We start from the raw sequence: 25,539 nt of genomic DNA on the forward strand, positions 1-25,539 counted from the left end.
TGATACGCACTCTGAAGTGGAATGCCAGAGATGCTAGGATTAAGAGGAATTTTTTGAGTGGATCGGAGGAGAGCCGTATCGATGACATTGGGACACATCGAGGGAAACTACTTAAGGACTTGATAAAATGTGACAAAAGCGAACACGATGTAAAAACTACAGAAATAGCGAGACTGGACTCATACCCTCTCGCACAGGCAGACAGACGGAGATTATGGAATGAGGAAAAATTCGGAAAAGAAACGGGCGAGAAACTGTCTCTGATAAACGAGGTAATGTGTTTTCACGCACTCGTGACGGAGAAGGAATCGGTGCTAGCGGCACCAGCGAAACTCACAGACGTTGATTCACAAAACAAATACGAAGGTAGCAGTACACAACCTTCTTGGGTATGTCAACGTAGTACAGGAACAGACCCACACAACAAATATGGTCATCGATCAAAGTAACTTTGACAAAGAAACCCCCTTGCAACTCGAGAGAAGGGATGGATAAATACAGATGCAGCAGGGAACAAGTGGGACTGACAACCCCGAAGTCAGAGGGAGACACAATCTTAAAACGAAGTCGCCAGGATATTCTGTACTGATAGCGCCAAAAAGGGCGGAAACTTGGCAACACGAACAGCACAGCAGAAACAGCTCACCAGAGAGACACACACCACTCAAACACGACCGATACAGCACAGCAGAAACAGCTCACCAGAGAGACGCACACCACTCAAACACGACCGACACAGCACAACAGAAACAGCTCACCAGAGAGACACACACCACTCAAACACGACCGACACAGCACAGCAGAAACAGCTCACCAGAGAGACACACACCACTCAAACACGACCGACACAACACAGATCGCAGGGACAGCTCACCAGAGAGACGCACACCACTCAAACACGACCGACACAGCACAGATCGCAGGGACAGCTCACCAGAGAGACGCACACCACTCAAACACGACCGACACAGCACAGATCGCAGGGACAGCTCACCAGAGAGACGCATGCTACGCAAAAAACCACCAAGACAAAACAATCCGCACCACAGACGACAGACACAAACATCACGACAGGCACGAGGCACAAAACAAATCTAAATCCAACATCAAACAAGGACCTCGGAACGCAAGCGCTACACCTAGAAAACACCATACACAGAGTGAGCAGCAGGAAAACCGAGCTCAAAGGCACTCACCACATAAGCACAAGCCATGGGATAAGCAGGAATCACCAAGCAAAGTTTGCCCACGTTACAGGCGCAAAATACACTACAGAAGTTACGTTAAACAGCGCCACAGTTGGAGTGATAGCTCATCTGACTCTGACTCCACTGATGACGACCAACTTTCCGAATTTCTGATTCAGTAGTAAGACTGAAATTGATGGACAAAGCTCTAGTCAGAATTCCCTATTTTAATCCACACAATAGGAACAGAGACATACACACTCATATCGCAACAGTAGAAGCAGAGGCAATGATCAGAGGTCTGAGGAAAAAGGATGAGAAAGCGAGTCTGCTGAAAATAAGTTTACGTGAACATTCTATATCATGGGTCAAGTCGCTACCATACAAGGTTAGGAATGATTTCAAACAACTGAGCCTGGCAGTGATTCAGAAGTTTGGAGAATATTCAACACTGTCTTAGGAATTTAATGCTGCCAAATCTATGACCCAGTGCGTAGACGAGGATCCGCGAGATTACCTCCTACGATTTAAAAGAGCATACCACGTAGGCGCTGTGGATCAGTATCACGAAGGTGACAAAATGTTCAATATCATGTTTTTTTGAATCCTTGAGTCCAGAGATTACAGAAATTGTGGGAATAGTTTTGGACCCAGAGACAGCCTCCTTACACCACATTGAGAATAGGGCTCACATGGCATGGATATATAGAACTAGGAGCCATAATTCGGGTCCAACACACAGGGAGAGGGATAATGTACCCAGCCTTTCTGAGGGAAGTAAAAATCACGGGAGCAGCTACAACACCCCACATGTGAGGCATTTAATACACCAAGCCCCGCAATGCAGAGAGGAGCAAGCACCCACAAACTACCAACATAATTACATACACAGATGGCAAGGTAACAATTCAGCGAGGCAGTGGCACACAAATTGGAGGCGATCACAGCACGCAAAGAAACGTATTTACGAGAATCGCAACGTGTGGAGGCCAAGAGCAGAATCATACCAGTACCCAATGCCACGGCACACGTAAGGTCAAACACAATCTGCCCACTTCCGATCGATACCACCACCAGCTCTACCAGGAGCGAGTAGAGAAACAGGAAGTAAGGAAAAAATAATGGGCTCAACTGAGATACAAAATGTGGCACAAACACGTGATGAATCACCCACATTAATTGAGAATGAGCTGTCAGTGAGAGTAAAAACCTATTACTATATCTTGCTACTGGCAAAGGAGGTCTCAAAATGTAAATGCTTACCCCGAGCTCTCAATACTCTGATAGTGCGCTGTTTTTGAGTTGTACGCCTTTTGGCGTCATCTGGTCCAACACCAGTGGAGACTAGGCTCTAAGAAAAGCCGTCTCGGGTGTGGACCAATCAATTTCAAGGACAGTGCATATCATTATCAGAGTTGTCTCTTTTTGTTTGCATTTTGACTGCTTGTGTTGTGGTTATTGCAAACATGATCCCTTGTATAAAGGTGTCAGTTTTGGTACCAGATAAAAGGGTAAAAACCTATTACTATATTTGCTACTGGCAAAGGAGGTCTCATAAAGAAACTGTCATGGTATCTACATGGTCCCAATCAGAAGTGGACATTTGAACTGTTAATTTTAGGTGTCATTGTAAGAGAATCTTGTCTAAATGATCAAGTTCAAATCGGAGCAATCATATTCTCTCTGAGATTAGCGATAGGTTAACTTTGAACAAGCTCCGTTTAGCATTAGGAGAAGTGACAGCAGCAGATGTGAGTGTAAATGCCATCGGTATTACCTTGGTATCCGACATTTCTTGAGAAACGTTAGTGACTCGATCAGGTGAGCCTTCTTGTCTCGCAGTCTGTTAAAAGCTCGAACAGATGTGTGGAAACCCTCCCCCGTAGAGACGGTTCAATCTTGATTTGAAGCTTTCGTGACTGTAGGAATCCATACTCTTTGGTTCTTTCGGTAAAGTCACGTAGGTATAAAATAAAATAAATCACGACGTTTCGGGCGAAACACAAGCGTTCGTCATCAGGTGGGAAAGCATGGTCTGCTGCTGCTGATGCAGACTGTTTTAAAAGATTTGAAATGGGTGTAGCCCAAGGGTCATAAAGAAGTGGGTGGGGCTAGTGATGGTCATGTGAGAGATTAGCATGTTAATGTAAGATCGAAGAGTGGTGCAATCCAAAAGCATGAGAGTGCAATCCAAAGGACATGTGAGTATGAGAGTGCAATACAAAGGACATGTGAGCATGAGAGTGCAATGCAAAGGACATGTGAGCATGAGAGATCTAAGAGAGAGGCATAGAGAGAGAGAGAAACACAGTGAGTCGGAAATAACAGCTGACATAGGCAGGTAGGATGGAAACATCACAGTCAGTTAATACTTTACCTGGTTAATAACGTCCTTCCAATGATTGCTCAGTTTGTACCCATCTTCTCGGTTGAAGTTGTGTCCGTGTTTATTTATCCTGATGGCTTCATGAATACATCTCTGCAGGTAGCCAGTAGGTTTGCAGAGTACCTCCGTCTTTGGAAAATATATTTCGCGTGAGCCCACAGTGTTAAACCAATGATCAGCAACGACAGAGGTATTGGTCTTACCGTGTTTCAGATCTGCCTTGTGTTCACGAACGTTTTAACGCTGTGGGCTCACAGGAAATTTATTTTTCCAAGACGGAGGTACTCTGCAAACCTACTGGCTACCTTCAGAGATTTGTTCATGAAGCCATCCAGATATATAAACACAGACACAACTTCAACTAACAATATTGGTACAAACTGAGCAATCATTGGAACGACGATATTAACCAGGTAAAGTCTTAACTGACTGTGATGTTTCCATCCTACCTGCCTATGTCAGCTGTTATTTCCGACTCTCTGTGTCTCTCTCTCTCTCTATGCCTCTCTCTTAGATCTCTCATGCTCACATGTCCTTTGGAATACACTCTCATGCTTGAGTGCAGCAAGACGTTTTTCTAGCGCTCGGCCTACAAGTATATATTTTTTTTCTTTTCCGCTTGTGAGTTAATCTGTGTTTACCCCGGATATTTTAGAGATGGCAATTCTCCTGCTGTGTATCCTACTGCTGTCCCTCCCGGCCATATCTAGTGCCACACTCAACTCTACGAACAGCTACCCTCGTTACTTTGCGTCCATACTTGTTGCTCGATTTGCCACTACACCTGCTAATGAAACAGCTCATAGACACTTCTACACTCCATAATTGTATCCTTTTAAACCCTATCTTTGTCCCATTACTTCACCAGCACTCCTTCCAAACTTCATTCTGCTCTTATATATAACACCATCTGCGAGCTACTGCTATTCGTCCAAGGTTCGCCGCTCTTCATCCTTTCACAGAAAATACTTGTGCAAACTATTAATTCTACTTTTCTTATTTCTGGGTGGTATTGAGCTGCATCCTGGCCCAAATGTAAAGAACTCGTATAATTCTGTAGATTTTTCTGGCAGAAAAGGTGTTTGTGTTCTACATGTCAACATCAGAGGGTTTGTGATTAAATTAAGTGAACTAAAACTAGAAGTGTCAAATCTTGACCGGGACATTTTTTGCCTAACAGAAACATTTCTTATTCCTGCCGTCAATGACTTGCAGATTATGATTGACAACTACAACCTTTTTCGGCTTGACCGAGGATCTAAATGAGGTGGAATTGCCATCTATGTTCGTAATACTATTGCATGTTCACCAGCTCATTACTTGTTTAAAAAATGTTGCTTTGAAGGTTTGGCTCTCAGAATAACTCTCCCAAATAATCAACAGAAAATGGTAGTGTGCTGCTATAGACCGCCTAGTGGGAAGGATGTTGAAGCTGCATCTGCACTGAGAGAGCTTTTTGGGGGCCTCCCTAAAGGTGAAATAGTTTTAGTGGGTGATCTAAATTGGAATTGGCTAAACCCGCCGGCCGTGGCCACAAATTTTACAGATGAATTTAACCTGTTTCAATTAATAAATGTCCCCACAAGACCCAACCTAAAAAATCCGGGACAGTCAACTCTGCTTGACGTCCTATTGATAAATGCCCCTTACAATTTCGCACTGACTGGTGTTCTGGGTAATAACCTTAGTGATCACTCCTTCATTTTTGGGGTGAGATCATCAGCCAGACCCAAAGCCCCCCCTAAAATTGTTGAGAAGCACTCTTTGAGGCACTTCAGCACTCAGGCATTTACTAATGATGTGCTTCACTCGGATATTGACAAGGTCTGTGATATCCCCAACCTGACTACGGCTTGGGAGACTTTCAGGTACACGTTTCTCCAAATTCTTAACAAACATGCTCCGTTGGTTAGATTTAAAACTAAAGGCAACCGCCCACCATGGTATGATCCTTTGATTACAAAGCTCATGAAAACTAGGGACAAGGCTTTGGCATGTGCTCAGAAAAGTAATTTGGTAAATGACTGGCTAGAATACAGGATTTTAAGGAATAGATGCGTCAAAAAAATACGGCATGAAAAAAATGCCTACTTTTCCTCCACTCTCCTGGCATCACATGGAAATGCCAGGATTTTTTTTTTTAAACAATCAAATGTATCGAAAAGGCATTCAAAACAGACAATCTGCCCGTTGAGCTTAACCGAAATGAGGAATATTTTTCAGATCCCAAAAAATAGTTGACAACTTTAACCTTCATTTTTCTGAAGCTGGTAATCTTTTTGATAATGTATTGGGAGTCACCCCTGCTCATGCAAATTCCTACACCCCTGTCCAAACATTAAACGAATTTAGTTTCCAGCCAATCCACGAAAGTAATGTTCTGAAACAACTGTCCTACCTCAAAGGGTCCTCCACTACCGGAGCAGATAGTTTTCCCGTCTTTGCTCTATGAACTGTTGGTCACCTAATATACAAACCTATAGCCAATATTTTCAACCTATCCATCAAAGAAGCATCAGTTCCTCTAGAATGGAAACATTCCTATGTCCATCCACTTCACAAAGGGGCCCTAAAAATGATCCCAATAACTACCGACCTATCTCAATTTTGTCCCCATTGATGAAAATTTTTGAAAAATGTTTGAACTACCAAATTAGCAGTTTCCTGTCCATCAACAATCTACTACATCTAAAACAATCTGAGTTCTGAAAAAAATACAGCACCACATCTGCTGCATTAGACTCTCTGAATCAAATTTACAGTAGCCTTGATAATAAGCAGTACTGTGCCTGTCTCTTTCTTGACCTGTCCAAAGCTTTTGATACAGCAGACCACAACACCCTGCTTAGTAAACTAAGTTGCCTCGGTTTTTCTGAAAACACAGTACAATGGTTAAAAAATTACCTCTTTTCTCGCACCCAAACTGTATTCACAGATGGTTGGAGGTCAAACAGTGTTAAGATAACAAAAGGGGTTCCACAGGGATCCATCCTCGGCCCCCTCTTGTTCTCTCTTTATGTCAATGACTTGGGCACTGACCTGGATAATTCCAGGGTAAATGTTTTTGCAGATGACACGATACTGATTACTGCTGGCCGCTCTCCGGATGACGTGATTGCTAAGCTCCAGGGTGATTTCAACAAACTACAACATCTGCTAGTTGCTCTTAAACTAGTCCTGAATACCTCAAAAACCAAGGTGCTATGCTTCTCACCGGGACTAAAGCAGGAAGTTATTTTTCCCCAATTACATTCCTTAAATAATTATCAAATAGAGTAAGTCAAGATCTATAAGTATCTTGGGGTCATCCTGGATTCAAAACTTAATTTTGAAGATCACATTGATTATATTGGTTAAAAGACAAAAAAATGGTTTTCTGTATCGACACAAGCACTGCTTCCCCCCTATGTTCCGTTTGGAATTGATAAAAGCTACCATACTGCCTCTACTTGATTACTGTGATATCGTGTATAAATCAGCCCCAAGTAATGTACTGAAGAAGCTTGATTCCATCTATCACTCGACCTTAAGATTTGCATTGAACTGCCCATATAGGACTCACCACTGTGATCTCTACATTGGGTCAAACTTAACATCTCTTAATGTTCGACGGCTTGTGCACCAGATCTTATTTATTCACGCTGTACTTACAAAAAAAATCCACAGACTACCTGCTGGATCTCCTCTCTGTCTCAAATAACAAATTTGACCTCAGGTCTTCGCTCATTTACCAGCTTCACATTCCCTATTGCCGTACAAAAACTGGAGGAAGGGCCTTTGCTATTGATGCCCCCAGGGTCTGGAATGCTATTGCCAATAAACTGCAACTTGAATCACTACCTATGAGATCTTCACTCAAAACTGCTCTAGAGGAGTTGTACACCCCTAGCTGCCACTGCTATTCAGTGGCCTAAAATAAAATGTTTCGCTCCGGATGACCGCTGCAAAGTATTAACTGTATTTGATTTAGTGTGCTGATCTTAAAGGTGCATTGAAAAATGTGATACTCCGATTGATGCTCCTGTTGTTTGTGGAGTGACTCATGCAGCCAGCTATGGCTCTAGGGTTTGGTGTTACATGTTATTTATGTAGTTAATTGTTAAAAATTCGGTCACAGTCCCTATGATCACTGTTACATTGCATTTATGGCTTTATTTTGATTTCGAAAAGTTTTTTGGTTTGGCCATGTTTGTGTTTATTGTAGTACGCAGTTAGACTGATGGCCTTAATCTTAGTTGTTTTATGTTTGTTGTTGTTGTTTGACTTGCATCCCACTGGGATTTTTGCACACAGCGTTGGTGTACGGTGCTATTTCAGGAATATTTTGATGGGTTTTTTTTCCCTGGATTTTCTGTTTGCACAGTCACACAGTCACTTTAAGATGTTTTTTTGTTCATGTTTTTGTTTGTTGTGGTTGCACCCGATTCAAGAGCCGAATGGCTCACAGGGCTATACAAATAAATAAATGGAACTATAAATTGAACATGTCCTTTGGATTGCACTCTCATACTCACATGTCCTTTGGATTGCACTCTCATACTCACATGTCCTTTGGATTGCACTCTCATGCTCACATGTCCTTTGGATTGCACTCTCATGCCTTTGGATTGCACCACTCTTCGATCTCACATTAACATGCTAATCTCTCACATTAACATAGCCACTTCCGTGCCCTAGTCGAGGAGGCTGCTCTCCTATCTTACATTAACATGCTAATTTCTCACATTAACATAACTAGCCCCGCCCACTTCTTTATGATCCTTGGGCTACAACCATTTCAAACCTTTTAAAACAGTCTGCATCAGCAGCAGACCATGCTTCCCCTCCTGATGACGGATACTTGTGTTGCGCCCGAAACGTCGCAATTTATTTTATTTTATACCTACGTGACTTTACCGAAAGAACCAAAGAGTATGGATTCCTGCAGTCACGAAAGCTTCAAATCAATTATAATCTGCCCGATACGACTTAGGCTACGGGGAATTTATGATTGAACATTGACTCCCGTGACGCAGTTGTCTTTTTGCGCTGGTTTATATTTGCTTCACTGCCGTATCGAAACTTTATTTGTTTTGCCATTTGACCGTTTTGGTGACCCCCCCCCCTCCCGTGCCACGCTTGCAAACGAGAGTTACCCTGGTCTCGTTGATGGGCACGTGCAGATTAGTCACGCATTATTTTTTCTTACGTGTACGAACATTCTTCATCTGAGACTTTTTAAAATAGGGCCCTAGATTAATAATAAAAACAGCTGTCAGCGACTCGCCGAACGAATTTTGCGAGCGTTATAAGTCTGATCCACGATAATATTACAATTAATCAAATACCAACTTTTAGGGTCTAAATCTGGTTGGGGAAGGCAATCACCCCACCTTGAATCCACCAAGGTCGAGCAGGCCCCTGGTTAATGCAGAGGCTTTTGGGGCCTTCGGATTTTGAGACCCTCTCAAAAACATACTGCTTTTTAAAACAGCTGAAACGCCGCAACACAAACAACCGACATTCGCCCCTAAGTGGCGGTGACAGCACCACGGCGCTTGTGCCAGGCTATGTGCACTTTAAGGCAACGTGAAGTGTCGAATGCCCGCTGGCAGGTCACGGAGCAGATCCAGGTGCCATCGGTAGCACTATAATACACCCCTATCGGGTATTCTGGTGATTAAAGCCATAGATTCGCTGTGTGTATTACTGCCAGTGAGGCACAACCAGGGGCGGAGCCAGGGGGGGTGACAGGGGTGACAAGTATACGACACTCGGTCTGGCGGACTCCGTGCAACTGCATTGTCAGAGTGTGTCCGCCAACCGATGGCGTCTAGCTCAACAGCCTGACTCTCTAATCATTCCTGAAATAAAAATTTGTTGAATGTCACCCCGCCTGAAATCCTGGCTCCGCCCCTGGGCACAACAATTAAAAGTTTTAAGAATAGGGTTTTTCCCCCATATTCTTATATTTTGGTACTGGCAAAGGAGGTCTAATGATGTAAATTAAAAGTTGTGTTCGTTTTAACTTTGATTCAGCTTTACAATTCGTGCGTCACGTGTAGCAACCAGAGTTGAAACAACCAGGGTGAATTACAGTCTGTTCTCCTGCAACGCGTTGTTTTCACAACGCGAATTGGATATAACGCGATGATTGTATTCGGCAACACATCTTTTTTTAATAACGCGGATGCGAATTGGATGCAATGCGATCAAGCGAACGGAACTGTGTCGCGTGAGTAGACACAAGCGGTCGTACGGCTGCCTCGGCGTAGCATCATCGCACAAGGCGGGATGCTGCTGGATGCTTCTAGATGCTACCCACGCGCCTCGGTCTTTCTTCAGCCTGCGTGCGCATCTCGTGTTATCGCGGACTGTGCTTTACCCTACATTCTTCATTATAACGCGATTTTTTTCCATTACGCGGTGTCCTTCAGGAACTGCCACTACGTTATATGAGGACACGACTGGACTATGGAGTGTTTCAGTATCGGGCATGGGTGGTGATAAAGAGTCGCAGTGATGTCTTGCTTAAACGAGCATTGAGGCATTGGTGTTCACCTCCTGCTTTACAGTCCTGCAAAGCCAGTGGTGGAAATTCCACATTCCCAGGACAGGGGCGAGTCTCTTCATAGGAGCAGCTTTCCCCTTCAAAGTGGCGCTTACCTTAAAGCCACGATTCTGACTGTGAAGAGACGGAATTAAATGTTAAATCTACACACAGAGGTGAAACCCCCTCTTCAAGACTACAATAGCACTGGGCCCTCGGCCAAACTGAATCCAGCCCTTCTTGTCAACAGCGTGGGTTGTGAAACGAGAGTCAGCCAGTGCTGGCCTTGACTGGTATCTCACCTCAAATATTGTCCTAGTTCCTCCACCTCCCGCTCCCATCACCCCGAGCGGTCGACGTTCCCATCTAAAACTGCGTGCGCGGGGCTTTTTTTATATTCCTGGCAAATCAGCAAGCACATGTCCCCTTGATGGGAAAGTGTTCAATCCCCACGCCGATGTAAAATCAACATTCACCCCCCCCCCCACACACACACCCCGTGACCACACACACAAACAAAAACCTACACACAGATCACCCTTTGTACTCGCGGTTCGCTAATCCATAAAACGAAGCGAGCACGGCGCGCGCGCGTGTGTGTGTGCGCGCGCTCGAGAGAGAGCGAGCGAACGAGCGAGCGATCGTGAGTAGGAACCCGAGAGAGAGAGAGAGAGACGCTGCTAAGAGGTGGGGTAAAGCAAAGCGTGAGTCCAGGAGCCATGGCGAGACTTGGTCTGCTGGGTTTGTGTCTCGCGCTCGCTCTTCCGACGTGGACTGGAGCGGGTCCCGTCGACGGGAATGAGGTGCGTGTTGTGCTTTACGCAGTTCGTTGAACCCCTACTTAAAACTATTACGCTATGTTTTTGTTAAATATTTATTTTACCAGGTAAGGTCCCCCGCTGAGCTGCTGCGTCGGTCTCTTTTTGCGGAAGCGACCTTGGCTTTCGCGAATGAGAGCTCATCACGCGCACATTGATAGCAGCAGCCAAATACTCTAAACGCGTGACGTTGATGCTAAATGTGGAGGGGAAAAACCGGATTAATGACTTCGCTCCAGTGGGTTACATTGGTGGTGCAAATGGTTAGCACACCGTGCGCTATGAACCCACCAACCTGGGTTTTAGTCTCGGCCATGGCAAACGTCATTGGCGAGTGATATCCAAAGCAGTCCTCCTGGGTCGATCCCTTCCCCTGTACTTGAACCCGCACACTGATCGGTGTGGTGAAATATGGTCAAAGAGCCCCCCATGACCAACACGAAGCGGAGGGATACGTGTATGTTCATAAGCTGTTATTGGCCACACTCAAGTTGCCTTTGAGCCCGTATCCTTCAGATTTAACTGGAGCCCAACGTTGCAGCCTTTTTTTTTAACTACTTCGATCTTTTCCTGTAGCCCATTGCCAACTCCACATTACTATTGCTGTGTCATCGACAACTGGGGCGCCACGGTGGCTAGGAGATGTTAACTCCCTCGCCTGGTATACAGGAGGTCGTGGGTTCCATCCCGACCCTGACGCCTGCTGTATGTTTAGAGTTTGCGTGTCTCTCTCATCATCACAGTGGCTAGGAGATGTTAACTCCCTCGCCTGGTATACAGGAGGTCGTGGGTTCGATCCCGACCCTGACGCCTGCTGTATGTTAGAGTTTGCGTCTCTCTCTCTCATCATCATCACGGTGGCTAGGAGATGTTAACTACCTCGCCTGGTATACAGGAGGTTCGTGGGTTCGATCCCGACCCTGACGCCTGCTGTATGTTTAGAGTTTGCGTGTCTCTCTCTCATCATCACAGTGGCTAGGAGATGTTAACTACCTCGCCTGGTATACAGGATGTCGTGGGTTCGATCCCGACCCTGACGCCTGCTGTATAGTTGGAGTTTGCGTGTCTCTCTCTCATCATCACAGTGGCTAGGAGATGTTAACTACCTCGCCCGGTATACAGGAGGTCGTGGGTTCGATCCCGACCCTGACGCCTGCTGTATGTTTGGAGTTTGCGTGTCTCTCTCTCTCATCATCATCACAGTGGCTAGGAGATGTTAACTACCTCGCCTGGTATACAGGATGTCGTGGATTCGATCCCGACCCTGACGCCTGCTGTATGTTTGGAGTTTGCGTGTCTCTCTCCCTGTGGTCGAGTGGATTTTTCTTCGGGTTCTCCGGGTTTTCTCTCCACGTTTAGAATCAACGTCAGAGTATTCGGCTGTTATACATTTCCACGTGATGATGAGCCACTTTCATTGAGCTATCGTTTGTGGACCAGGTCGCTTCTGAAAAAAAGAGCCACGTAGCTCAGTGTTCCTCACTTGGTAAAGAAAAGCAGTTGATCATTTTTTTTAATAGTTTAAATCTGACATGGCTCGTACTTTGGCCATTTGATCTTCGTGATGATAAGCCACTTTCGTTGAGCTATCGTTTGTGGACCAGGTCGCTTCTGAAAAAAAGAGCCACGTAGCTCAGTGTTCCTCACTTGGTAAAGAAAAGCAGTTGATCGATTTTTTTGTTTAATAGTTTAAATCTGACATGGCTCGTACTTTGGCCATTTGATCTTCGTGATGATAAGCCACTTTCGTTGAGCTATCGTTTGTGGACCAGGTCGCTTCTGAAAAACAGAGCCACGTAGCTCAGTGTTCCTCACTTGGTAAAGAAAAGCAGTTGATCGATTTTTTTGTTTAATAGTTTAAATCTGACATGGCTCGTACTTTGGCCATTTGATCTTCGTGATGATAAGCCACTTTCGTTGAGCTATCGTTTGTGGACCAGGTCGCTTCTGAAAAACAGAGCCACGTAGCTCAGTGTTCCTCACTTGGTAAAGAAAAGCAGTTGATCGATTTTTTTGTTTAATAGTTTAAATCTGACATGGCTCGTACTTTGGCCATTTGATCTTCGTGTCGCTTTTGTTTCTCAACACAAATTTGCAACGAACATTTTCACGCGTCGCTGCCGGTAACTTTGTCGAAACCGTGGCACCGCTTCCCGAGTCACCCTTCACGTGTGTATCTTGCAATTCCATGCCCTTTCTCAGCGTAGCCTCACCATTTTCGTAAACGGTTTTAACGTGTCTTTTTGTTGTTTTTTTTAACATGAAGCATTCAACTTTTTTAAACACCGCGCTGCATGGTGTTCGCCCCTCGCTCCCGAGGAGAGAGAGGGAGAACGACTTAGGAGGCGCGAGAAACCGCAAAGTGGGAAAGGCAGCCAGGCGATAAAACGGTGCCAAAACTGCCCCCCCCCCTCCCCACCCACACCCAAGGTCTGCGGTTCTCTGCGTATTAAGGTGTTATTCCAATTAATGAGTTTTTATACGTGCAGGATGAAAGCTGAGCACCTGGAAAAAAAAAACCCACGCCTTGCGCGAGGGGTGCAGCACTCTATCCCCATACAGATGGAAACAGTTGGCGATTAGTCCACATGCTGCACGCCGTCGTTTCTAAAGACATTGTACTCACCGCAGAGGACTGTCGCGACACGACCACCGCACTCTATGATAGCGGGCGCCAAACTGTGCCACACGCCCTCCCGCATGGCCTCGTGGGAGCCTCGGTACGCCTTCCGACCTGAAGACGTGCCGATAAAGATATAGGTCTTCTTCTGATTCCGTTCCGATGAGACGTACACGTACGAAACAACTGATGACGTACACGTACCCGCACGTACGTCATCGAAACGGTTCAGGCTTAAGAAACGTTTCCATTCCAACTGCCGCACAGAGGAGCCGAGTCCGTGTGCATTCAGCACAGAGCGGGCGTCCGGCGTTCGCCCGACATTGGTGCCCTCTCTAGACTCCGGGACTTTATTTCAGCCGGTAAGACCCACTGAGCGAAGCAGCTCTCTTTACGCGGACCGATCCTCGCTCACTGCGGTGGTGTGTACGTCCTCGCTCGCAGGGCGCCACGCCGAAGATAACGGAGATGAGCGTCGTGTCGCGGATCACGTCGCGATACGCCCACACCACCATCAACAGCTGGGTGCTCAACACGGCCTCGCACGGCAAGGAGGTCACCTTCCACGTGCAGCTCCCGGAGGCCGCCTTCATCTCCGCCTTCTCAATGTGAACTTTTATTATTTCCGTCGGCGGCGGTCCGCGGAGCGGCGGCAGCGTCGCCAAAGCAACGCGTCGACGTTTTGCCACTGCCGTTGCGCTTGCTTAGACGCGGGGGGGGTGGGGGGAAGCGTCGCCAAGTCTTCAGTCTCCTTTTTATTATTACACGCTTTCTATTAACTCACTCTGTCGGCTGATGTTGTTATCGTCGTTGTCGTTGTCGTATCCTCAAATCTCGTAACTCAATTTTTACCCACTTCCCAATGTGGTATCGACCGCAAACTTGGTATACTCATGTCATACCGAGCGCCGTAAGAGGCATGGCCGTATTTGAATTGAGCAAGGTGATAAGAACCCGGGGAGGGGAGAAGGCGATGGGTGGAATTCGATAGTGGAGGTGCGCGAGGGAAGAATCAGGAGGAGAAGGCCGTGTGTGGCCTGCTGTGTGGCGGTTGAACTCCGTGGTGTGAACGAGACTCACCAATGCCAATGGGACATGTTAAGATTATGAAGTAAGAAAACACGGACGAAATTCTAGTACTTACCGTCACGCTTCTCGCGTGTTATCGCGGACTGCGCTTTAGCCCTACATTGTACATTATCTATTACAACACGATTTTTCCCATCATGCCGTGCTCGTCCAGAGCGCAACGACCGCCGCCGCTATAGGAGAACACAGACTGTAAGGCCCGCTCGTGTCGGACGATGAGGCGACCCCGTTTTGTGTTCCGCCGTTGCTCAGGACGGTACGGAACAAGACGTACCCCGGCGTGGTGAAGGAGAAGGAGCAGGCCAAACAGGTGTACTCGTCGGCCGTGGCTCAGGGCTGGTCGGCCGGGCTCGTTGCTACCAGGTGAAAGCCTCACAGATGTCATCCCCACGACCCCCCCACCAACTCACTCATCCACCCACCCACCTACTCAATCATCCACCCACCCACCCACTCACCCATCCACCCACCCACCAATGCCTCAATCTGACCCAGGCAATGCACGGTTTCTCATTTTTCTTGATGTACGTCCATACGTATGTTGAACTTCTTTCGTGGCGGGTGTAGTATTGGCTCTTGGTGAGTGGTGTGAGCGTGGTGCTTTGGTCGGGATCGAACCCACGACTTCCTGTATACCGGGCGAGGCAATTAACATCTCGCCACTGTGGCGCCTGATTTTCCACACAGCCGAAACCCGGACTCGACCTCAGCAGTCTCGCTACCATGGCTACGTCCGGAGTTGTCATCCGTTCACCGCAATGGATGGTGAACGGCGGTCAATTCACTCCCCCTCTCTCCCCTCGCCTTGCCCCCACACGCACTGTTTCGCTGTCTCCCTCCTTATCGCTTTGCCCCTCGCAGATGGCATGCGAGGCTGGTGATCATTTGCTGAGCTGTGAGCTTCTGTCCGCTAACCTTATTTGCCCGCTATTCAGGTCAGGTCACGCCGGGATAAATCGACGAGCCCTGCGTTTATGGAATGTATTTTTTCTAGCGGATTTTTTTTTCCTTGGGTGGCACTCTCGTTCTTGTTACGGGTGGAATGATGGCCAAACACACATGCGGGAAACATTGGGCTAGATAGAGTCTATATATGTGTATAGATTGGGCTACATTAATTTATAGTGGTGAATCGGATTGGTTGGTTCATGTGAGATCACAGACACAGTGAGGGAAAAAAGTATTTGATCCCCTGGTGATTTTGTACGTTTGCCCACTGACAAACAAATGATCAGTCTATAATTTTAATGGTAGGTTTATTTGAACAGTGAGAGACAGAATAACAATAAAAAAATCCAGAAAAACGCATATCAAAAATGTTATGAATTGATTTGCATTTTAATGAGGGAAATAAGTATTTGACCCCCTCTCAATCAGAAATATTTCTGGCTCCCAGGTGTCTTTTATACAGGTAACGAGCTGAGATTAGGAGCACACTCTTAAAAGGAGTGCTCCTAATCTCGGATTGTTACCTGTATAAAAGACACCTGTCCACAGAAGCAATCAATCAATCAGATTCCAAACTCTCCACCATGGCCAAGACCAAAGAGCTCTCAAAGGATGTCAGGGACATGATTGTAGACCTACACAAGGCTGGAATGGGCTACAAGACCATTGCCAAGCAGCTTGGTGAGAAGGTGACAACAGTTGGTGCGATTATTCGCAAATGGAAGAAACACAAAATAACTGTCAATCTCCCTCGGCCTGGGGCTCCATGCAAGATCTCACCTCGTGGAGTTGCAATGATCATGAGAACGGTGAGGAATCAGCCCAGAACTCCACGGGACGATCTTGTCAATGATCTCAAGGCAGCTGGGACCATAGTCACCAAGAAAACAATTGGTAACACACTACGCCGTGAAGGACTGAAATCCCGCAGCGCCCGCAAGGTCCCCCTGCTCAAGAAAGCACATATACATACCCGTCTGAAGTTTACCAATGAACATCTGAATGATTCAGAAGACAACTGGGTGAAAGTGTTGTGGTCAGATGAGACCAAAATGGAGCTCTTTGGCATCAACTCAACTCGACGTGTTTGGAGGAGGAGGAATGCTGCCTATGACCCCAAGAACACCATCCCCACCGTCAAACATGGAGGTGGAAACATTATGCTTTGGGGGTGCTTTTCTGCTAAGGGGACAGAACAACTTCACCTCATCAATAGGACGATGGACAGGGCCATGTACCGTCAAATCTTGGGTGAGAACCTCCTTCCCTCAGCCAGAGCATTGAAAATGGGTCGTGGATGGGTATTCCAGCATGACAATGACCCAAAACACACGGCCAAGGCAACAATGGAGTGGCTCAAGAAGAAGCACATTAAGGTCCTGGAGTGGCCTAGCCAGTCTCCAGACCTTAATCCCATAGAAAATCTGTGGAGGGAGCTGAAGGTTCGAGTTGCCAAACGTCAGCCTCGAAACCTTAATGACTTGGAGAAGATCTGCAAAGAGGAGTGGGACAAAATCCCTCCTGAGATGTGTGCAAACCTGGTGGCCAACTACAAGAAACGTCTGACCTCTGTGTTTACCAACAAGGGTTTTGTCACCAAGTACTAAGTCATGTTTTGCAGAGGGGTCAAATACTTATTTCCTTCATTAAAATGCAAATTAATTCATATCATTTTTGACATGCGTTTTCCTGGATTTTGTTGTTGTTATTCTGTCTCTCACTGTTCAAATAAACCTACCATTAAAATTATAGACTGATCATTTCTTTGTCAGTGGGCAAACGTACAAAATCAGCAGGGGATCAAATACTTTTTTCCCTCACTGTATGTAAGAAGCCGAGTCAGGTGACACATGACTTCCTTTATCTTGTCCCCATGATGCGTGGCGCAGTTTAAAACCTTAATTCGTTTCTAAAAGCTAAATGTGGCTTCTGGGGATCGTTCGTCAGTCAACTCAACCCGCGGCGAGCGAGCTGAAAGGATAAAAAATAACAATCGTTAAACGCGTGTACAGTACACCACGTGACAATTTAATTTGTTTGGATGCGTCGGGTGGTGGAGGGTTGTTACAACACACATTTGGTCAGATCGTGACCACGTGGCCGAACCCGAAATTCTATTATGAATCTGAACATTTCGCTGCGAAAATCTGCGCGTTACATCTCAGTGAATCGGCAGCAGCAGACGATACAACGTATAATGACGCAATGCCCGATCCACAAAGATGAAGGAGACATCACAGCGATGCACCACTCTGCTGCTCCTGATGCGGTTATTTGGCTTGACCACCTGAATGTGAAATAGTAGTCGTTGCTCTGCATCTACGTCAGCCGTACGGAAGAAGAAGAAGCAGCAGCAGTACGACAACAACGACGATGACGGCGATAACCAGGGGGCGGAGCCAGGATTTCAGGCCCGGGGTGACATTCAACAAATGTTAATTTCAAGAATGATTAGAGAGTCAGGCTGTTGAACTAGACGCCATCGGTTGGCGACACACTCTGACAATGCAGTTGAACTGAGTCCGCCAGACCGAGTGTCGTACACTTATACGCAGAATGTCACCCCCTGTCACCCCCCCTGGCTCCGCCCCTGACGATAACGATGATGATGTTCGATGATGATGACGATGATGACGATGATGATGACGATGATGACAATGATGACGATGATAATGACGATGATGACAATGATGATGACAATGATAATGATGATGACAATGATGATGACAATGATGATGACGATGAAGATGACGAAGATGACGACGATGATTTGACCCCCGTGCCCCCGCGTGCAGAGAAAGGGAAACAGACAAGTTCATGGTGAGCGTGAACGTGGGTGCTGGAAGTCGTGCGCTCTTCACCCTCAGCTATGAGGAGCTCCTGCAGCGGAAGCTGGCATGGTGAGCGAGCGCCGTGGCCAGCACGGTGACACACGGCACCGATTCACCACGACGCTCACCACAACAGGAGCACATGCCACCAACTCGCCACGACGCTCACCACACCAGGATTAGACGCCACCGCATCACCAACTCACCACGATGCTCACCAGAACTTTAGCACATGCCACCACGCAACTTACCACGACACTCGCCAGTACATCACCATATGCCTCCACCTCACCAACTCAACCACGACGCTCACCTGCGCAACTTTCACTCACCAGAACACGAACCAGAAGGCAGCGGCACCTCACCAAAACCGCCACTGTAACATCAACAACCCACCGCCCGTGTTGCCAACTCACCACTCGACCCCAACTCACCACGGGCAACACCACTTACTACTTGTAAATTAGTGAGTGGTGTTGCCCGTGGTGAGTTGGGGTCGAGTGGTGAGTTGTAAATTGTTTTCCCGCCCACCCCCCCCCCCCCCCAATACTCGCCAACCGTACTGATTTGAGCCGTTGACTTTTCCGATTCGGTCCCCGCATGCCGGTTTTCAAGCCGGAAATTTTACCGGTGCAAACAAATTACGGAAGATCACAGAGCGGAGAGTGATTCGCTTTGGAAATTTGGTAGGGTTAAATGCTCGGCAGCCTACCGCACGAATGCACGTGTGATGGACATCTTTCGCACCGTACGTATTCAACCGTGCTATTCGGAGGTGCGGGGGAAGGACATAAAACTAGACACATAAAGCAATTTAGATGATTTAAAAGTGCGTAGCTCCAGTGGCTTCATAATATCAGATGGGAAGAGCATTCCAGACGGCTGCAGAAGCTGGCGGTGTGGTGACCGTCTTTGTTCGATGGCGAGCCAAAATCCGCTGCTGCGAGGATGACCGGAGTTTGATGTTTCACGCTCCTTGACGACATCAGCAAGGGCTAATCTCCTTGTGGCTCAGGGTTTGGCAGCCTTACCTCCTTCACCATCGCCTAACTCCCACTGCTCACCATCACCCCAACACCACAGTGAGCCACACCGCACAACCGCCAAGTCAATCACGGACCACCAAACCAAGGCTCGATTACTCTGCGACGCCATTCACGGGCAAGGCCTCACGGCGCTCTACAGAGAAGAGCCAAACCGTGAACGACCCCTTACAATATATTGGCGAATAAAACTAAAAAGGATAAAAAAAAACGATGCAGAAGGCACGGGGCCTCCACGGACGGGTGGTACACGCCAGCTAGAAGAGATACGTTCTAAAACGGGGGCCCGAAAGACTCCACCGACCGGGAGTCCCTGGTGATGTCCTGGGGAAGAGCATTGCCCCACAGACGAGACTCCTGGCTGCTACCGAAGGCTCTGTTGCCCACTGACTGCAGGTTTTAAAATAAAACTATTAAACAATGTTTTACTTCGCCAAGTAAGGATAACTGAGCTACGTAGCTCTATTTCGGAAGCAACCTGGCCAAAATTGTTCACACAACGAAGCGGCTTGTCGCGTGGCAATGCACAGCAGCCACATACTTTTAACGCATGTGGAGGGAAAAACCGGATGGCCCAGAGAAAATTCCACACGACCACGAGAAGAACATGCAAACTCGCAATATACAGCAGGTGTCAGGGTCGGGATTGAACCCACGGCCTCCTGTATACCAGGCGAGGTAGTTAACATCACGTCACCGCGGCACCCCTAGTCCTCGGCACTCACAGCAGGCGACCGGATTCTCGGCTAGACCCGAACTCGCCGACTGCGCGGTAATAAAAGGCGGACCGTCGGCCCTCCAGGTATGAGCACGTGGTGAGCGTGCGTCCTCAGCAGACAGTGGACAACCTCACGGTGGAGGTGTCGATCGAGGAGAAGGCTGGGCTGTCCCGGATCACCGTGCCTCCTCTCCGCACCAGCAACCTCATCACCAATGACGTCGGCGGTGAGTGCGGTCGTTGAGGAAGGCCTCCCTCCCTCCCCCGCGGGCACCCCAACACGACCTCGGCACCGTCGTTGTCGTCAGCACGGTCGGGCGCGTGCCCTGGGTTGCAAGAGGAGTGAAGCTGAAACTGTTGCCACCGACTGGACGTTCTTGCCAGCGCCTTAAGCGGTGGAAGCCACCAACTCGGGTCGGGTCGCCCCTTGCAAGAGAGGCGGCGCTTCGTGTGTCTTGTCACTGGGTTTCATTCCATCTGCTGGTTAAATTCGATTCCGTTTTTGCGCACGATGGCACTGAACGCGGCTCAGGAGCTAAATGCCGATTTCGAGGTCTGCTTGGCCACGAAAAGAGGGCTTCAGGAGAGAGAGAGAGAGAGTTCGTGTCGTTTTGCTGTTCCTCCATTTAAGGAGCATGGTGAACCCACACACAGTAAACCCACACACAGTAAACCCACACACAGTAAACCCACACACAGTAAACCCACACACAGTAAGCCCACACACAGTAAACCCACAGTGTGTTTACTCTGTGGCTCATAGCTTGGGTTGCATGACCACAGTCTCACGACCATGTGGCTTGTCTTAAATTTTACACGTGTGACGGAAACGAGCGCATACACCTCTTAACCTTCTGATGCGGTGGGTGGTTCCGGCAGTGTTTGCGAGTGCGGCGCTCCATCACACGGGAATGGGCTTGGCGCAGGCCACGTTACTTATAAGGGACGAACGGCCGATGGTCCAGAATAACGTACGCTGTGGAGATGGAGCGGATGGTATCAGCTCATGTGCAGCAGGAGCTGGTTGGATTGTTGCATCCTGGAATCTTGAGAGAGAGCAGCGGCTTGAGGAGGCCTTCGTCCAGTTGTAGATAATTGCTTGATTATGATGATCAGGATTTTGTTGAAATGGAGGCCTAATAATGATGGAACCTCCTTAGATGTGCAGATAGTGGTGTAAGGTGTTGTTTGATGTCACGCTCCATACATCTGGATCGCAACCCCCTTCAGATCTCACGTTGGACATCCTGCATCAAGTGCCCATGTCTCGTAACTTAAGGAGCTACCAAACGTCCTGGTTTTGGACTGATAAACCTGTTTTATTTTTTAAGACTGTCCTGGTGCCCAGAAACGTTTGCAAAAAGAAAAAACATGATTTTCTCCCAGATTATCATTGGGTCTAATGACTCGTTTTCAGGAGGGTCCTGATGATGACGAAGACGAAGGTGATGATGAAGACGATGACGATAATTAATCCACATGGTGTTGTGATTACCCCTCTGCAGTTGACGCGGACCCTCCGCCTGCCACCTCCATCGTGCGCACGGCAACCTCTGTGGTCGTGCGGTTTCAGCCGAGCGTGGAGCAGCAGCTGGCATTGGCGAAGGATGGAGTCCTCGGGGATTTCATCGTCCGCTACGACGTGGAGCGAGCGGAGGAGGCCGGGCAACTGGAGGTGGGGACGTGGGCCCGAGAGAGAGAGAGAGAGAGAACAACCCAGCCGATAATAATAATCGCAACACGACCACAAACCACGAAGGGAATCGCCGCTTGCGGACCTCGAATCGCCACCCACTTGTTGTCAAACTCGAACCGCTCACCACCCGCGGATCATGGGCCATCAATAACGATAAACTCACAGTCAAACTTGAACTACTCACCAATCACTACGAAAGATTCACGAAACGCCCACTAATCATTGGCCAAGAATCACGAACCACTCGCCAATCACCGATCAGATGCGATGCACCATTTTCCAATCACAGGTTACGCATTCACGCACCGCTCACAAATCGGCAACCACGGGCCATGAACTGCTTAACGCCTGACCACCCCACACCCCAGCAGGGGGTTCCGCGGTCCACCGACACGTGTTGCCAAAGTGCCGGATCAGCTTGCGCCTGAGTCCGTCGCCCCGGAACCGTGTGTGTCCTGCACGTGGTGAATGTGCCACTTGCTGTGTCCCTGCGTTTCAGATAGTGAACGGCTACTTCGCGCACTTCTTTGCGCCAAAACATCTGAGCGCTTTGCCGAAGAGCATCGTGTTTGTGATAGACGTGAGCGGGTCGATGGATGGGACCAAGATTAAGCAGGTGAGACGCCGAGACAGCATGGGACAAGGGATACCTGATGGAGGATGTCCAGTGTAACACTTAAAGCGAAAATGTGATGTATTTTTCCCTAATTGTAGCCTAACTGTGCTCTCCGTGTTAATGCCATGAAAGGAATAGCCCGTTTAGATGTCTCGTGGAGCAGCGAAGCACTTTGTGTCAGAGAACGGCTCGTGAAAGCGGATATCACAGAGCTACGTCTGAGATTCCGTCAAGTGATTTGGTCCATACGATAGGAGACAGACCTTTCTCGCTGGCCCTGCCACAAAGAGTGCTTCGAGGTGTTGGTGAATGGCAGTAGAGCAACGGGTGTGGGCCACAGATTTTGCTAACTCACTGGTTTGAGTCAGGTTGTGAATTAAATCCGTATGTTGAGTGTTATCCCCTCGTGTGTGTGACGGGCTTTCTCTGGGTCCTCCCGGCTTCCACCCCCATAAAGCCAAACTCTAATTGTACGTATGTATGTTGAACTTCTTTCGCATCGTTCGTAGCGAACCGTGCGAATGGCAGGTGCAGGCAAGGGCATCAAAACTAAATGCAAAAATCCGTTCTAAAGAAATACGTTTTCAATCGAGATTCAAAAGTGTATAGCTCCAGTAGCATCCTAACATCGGAAGGAAGAGCGTTCCAGACGGCCGCAGAAGCGCATCTGAAAGCGTGCAGCCAAAAGCCGCTACGAGGATGACCGGATTCCACGTGATGGTTTATGCTCCTTGATGAAATCAGCAAGGTATTGTGGTTCATTCGTGATGAGCAGATTTGCGTGTAATGAGTGAGACCTTTTAAACGTATTTGTTCCTCAACCGGAAGCCAATGCAAAACCGGAAGCCAATCGTTCATGGCACATCACTAATCATTGTTGTCATTTAGACAAAGGAAGCGATGCTGAAAATCCTGGGCGACCTGAGACCAAAGGACCACTTTAACATCGTGACCTTCTCCTACGGCGTGAATAAATGGGCCAATCGAGGCCTGGTCAAGGCTTCAGCTGAAAGCATCGAGGGCGCCAAGAAATTTGTTTCTACCATGGTGGCAGACGGAGGTGAGGGACCAGGCACTGTTTTTAGATCAGCCACCATGACACTCGGTTCCCCTCGGGGGTGGGGAGGGGAAGGAGTCACAGGAGCCTCTCTATTGATAACTAACGGGCTCATCGAGGCGTTGTGGCCGTGACACATCTTCTGCCGTGGTAGGCTGGCGCAATCAAAGACAGGGACAAAGATACCCCGTGTAGCCTTAAGAGACTGTTGGGGCAAGTGCTGTTAGCGAGTAGCACCTGTGAAGGCCGGAATCGGTACACGAGGGAGTGGGTGGCCAGCACCACGCTCGTCCGCCTCTGTCTCCCCCAGTGGTGATGTTAACTACACACCGCACCGGGTACTCAAATCGACCTAGGGGAGGTCCAGGATTGGTTCAAATTTTCGTTACCGGCGTTGGCCATGAGCGGGAATCGAACTCGGGTCGCCTGGTTCGTTGCGCGGCGTAGCGCTGACCGCTACTCCAGCACCGCTCCCCGCATCAGACACAACCAGACACACGGCGGGCTGCTCGGGGCGGGGGAGGGCTCTGTGTCTCCTGTCTGTCTCCTCTCCCGTGTGTCCCCCGTCCCTCCATCTCGTGCGTCTCTGTCCTGCGTCTGCTGTCTGCCTGCCTTCAATCTGCCTCGCGTGTGCGCTTGCCTCTCCCGTCCGCCTTGCCTCCCCGTCCATCCGCCTCCTTGGCGTCTTACCTTTGTGCACTTGTCTGCTGCGCGCGACCCCACGCACGACCCCCCCCCCCCCCCCACAGGGACAAACATAAAGGATGCCTTGTCCGAGGCCGTGAGCCTCCTCAAATACCAGGAGGTGAGCAAGGAAACGAGCGTCCCCCTCATTATCCTGCTCACGGACGGGCAGCCGACGGTGGGCGAGACCAAATTGGAGGTCATCATCGAGAGCGCACGCTCGGACATCGCCGGCCTCTACAGCCTCTACTGCCTGGGCTTCGGCCAGGACGTCGAGTTCAACTTCCTGGAGAAGCTCGCGCTGCCCAACTCGGGCTTCGCGCGAAAGATCTTCGTGGACGTGGACGCGACGCTGCAGCTCAAGGGCTTCTACGACGAGGTGGGCACGCCGCTGCTGTCCAAGGTCGTCGTCAAGTACACCGGCAACGAGGTGGCGGCACTCACGCAGAGCACCTTCTCCAACTACTTCAGCGGCTCGGAGATCGTGGTGGCGGGGCGCGTGCGGGGCGACACGGGCAGCCTCGTCGCGACCGTCGAGGGGCAGAGCGAGAGCGGCGCCACCTCGCTCGCCGTGGAGTGCGTCGTGCCGCCTTGGCCGCGGCCGTTCCCGCCGCGGCCGTACCCGCCGGCCCCCGGGCCCCCCGAGCCTCCCAGCCACACGGAGCGGCTGTGGGCTTTCCTGACCATCAAGCAGCTGCTCAAGGAAAAGGTGTCGGCGACCGACGATGCAACGAAGGGGCGTCTCGACAACGAGACGCTCGCGCTGTCGCTGCGCTACGGGTTCGTGACGCCGCTCACGTCGATGGTGGTGACCGTGCCCGACGACGGTGAGCAGGAGGAGGGAGGCGATGAACCCAAGCCGAAAAAGTCCCTCGAAGTCGAGGCCAAAGGCAGGTGTGACCCAACCGAGCACCAACACGGCATTGTTTGCTGGCAGCAGCGTGGCTCCGTTTGTAGTGGCCGCGCTGGCGTGGCAAGAGACCTGGGTTCAACTCGCGACTCGGGGCGCATGTCTTGCCTGGCGTTCGTATGTTCTCCAACTATTTTATAACCTTAACCAAGTTTTTTTTTATTTTACCAGCTATACAGTTCCTTTTGAGAAGCGACCTGGCCACAAATGATAGCTCAACAAATCGCCTCATCACGTGCAAGTGTATAGCAGCTAAATACTCTTAAACGCGTGATGTTGATTCTAAATGTGGAGCGAAAAACCGGAAGACCCGGACGACAATCCACAGCAGGTGTCAGAGTCCGGCTCGAACCCACAGCCTCCCGCATACCCGGCGAGGTAGTTAACATCTCGCCACCGTGGCGCCC

General features: G+C 48.8%; 1 protein-coding gene across 2 annotated transcripts in view; it reads left to right on the forward strand.

Annotated features, from left to right (window-relative positions):
• Window positions 1-10,657: 10,657 nt before the first annotated feature.
• LOC116952693 (inter-alpha-trypsin inhibitor heavy chain H4-like) overlaps window positions 10,658-25,539 on the forward strand; it is a 34,004-nt gene continuing 19,122 nt past the window's right edge. The window contains exons 1-9 of one of the 2 annotated variants that reach the window (XM_076074510.1): window positions 10,658-10,905; window positions 13,985-14,148; window positions 14,882-14,992; window positions 18,373-18,477; window positions 20,254-20,396; window positions 21,675-21,844; window positions 22,365-22,481; window positions 23,370-23,541; window positions 24,288-25,112. In XM_076074510.1, coding sequence (XP_075930625.1) covers window positions 10,822-10,905; window positions 13,985-14,148; window positions 14,882-14,992; window positions 18,373-18,477; window positions 20,254-20,396; window positions 21,675-21,844; window positions 22,365-22,481; window positions 23,370-23,541; window positions 24,288-25,112 — 1,891 coding nt within the window. In that variant the 5' untranslated portion in view covers window positions 10,658-10,821. The remainder of the gene's footprint in view (window positions 10,906-13,984; window positions 14,149-14,881; window positions 14,993-18,372; window positions 18,478-20,253; window positions 20,397-21,674; window positions 21,845-22,364; window positions 22,482-23,369; window positions 23,542-24,287; window positions 25,113-25,539) is intronic. The other variant, XM_032972279.2, reaches the window with a different exon arrangement.

Source organism: Petromyzon marinus, chromosome 48 (assembly GCF_048934315.1).
Source record: "Petromyzon marinus isolate PM22_M1 ecotype Great Lakes invasive population chromosome 48, UKy_Petmar_22M1.pri1.0, whole genome shotgun sequence".
NCBI classification, from domain to species: domain Eukaryota; kingdom Metazoa; phylum Chordata; class Hyperoartia; order Petromyzontiformes; family Petromyzontidae; genus Petromyzon; species Petromyzon marinus.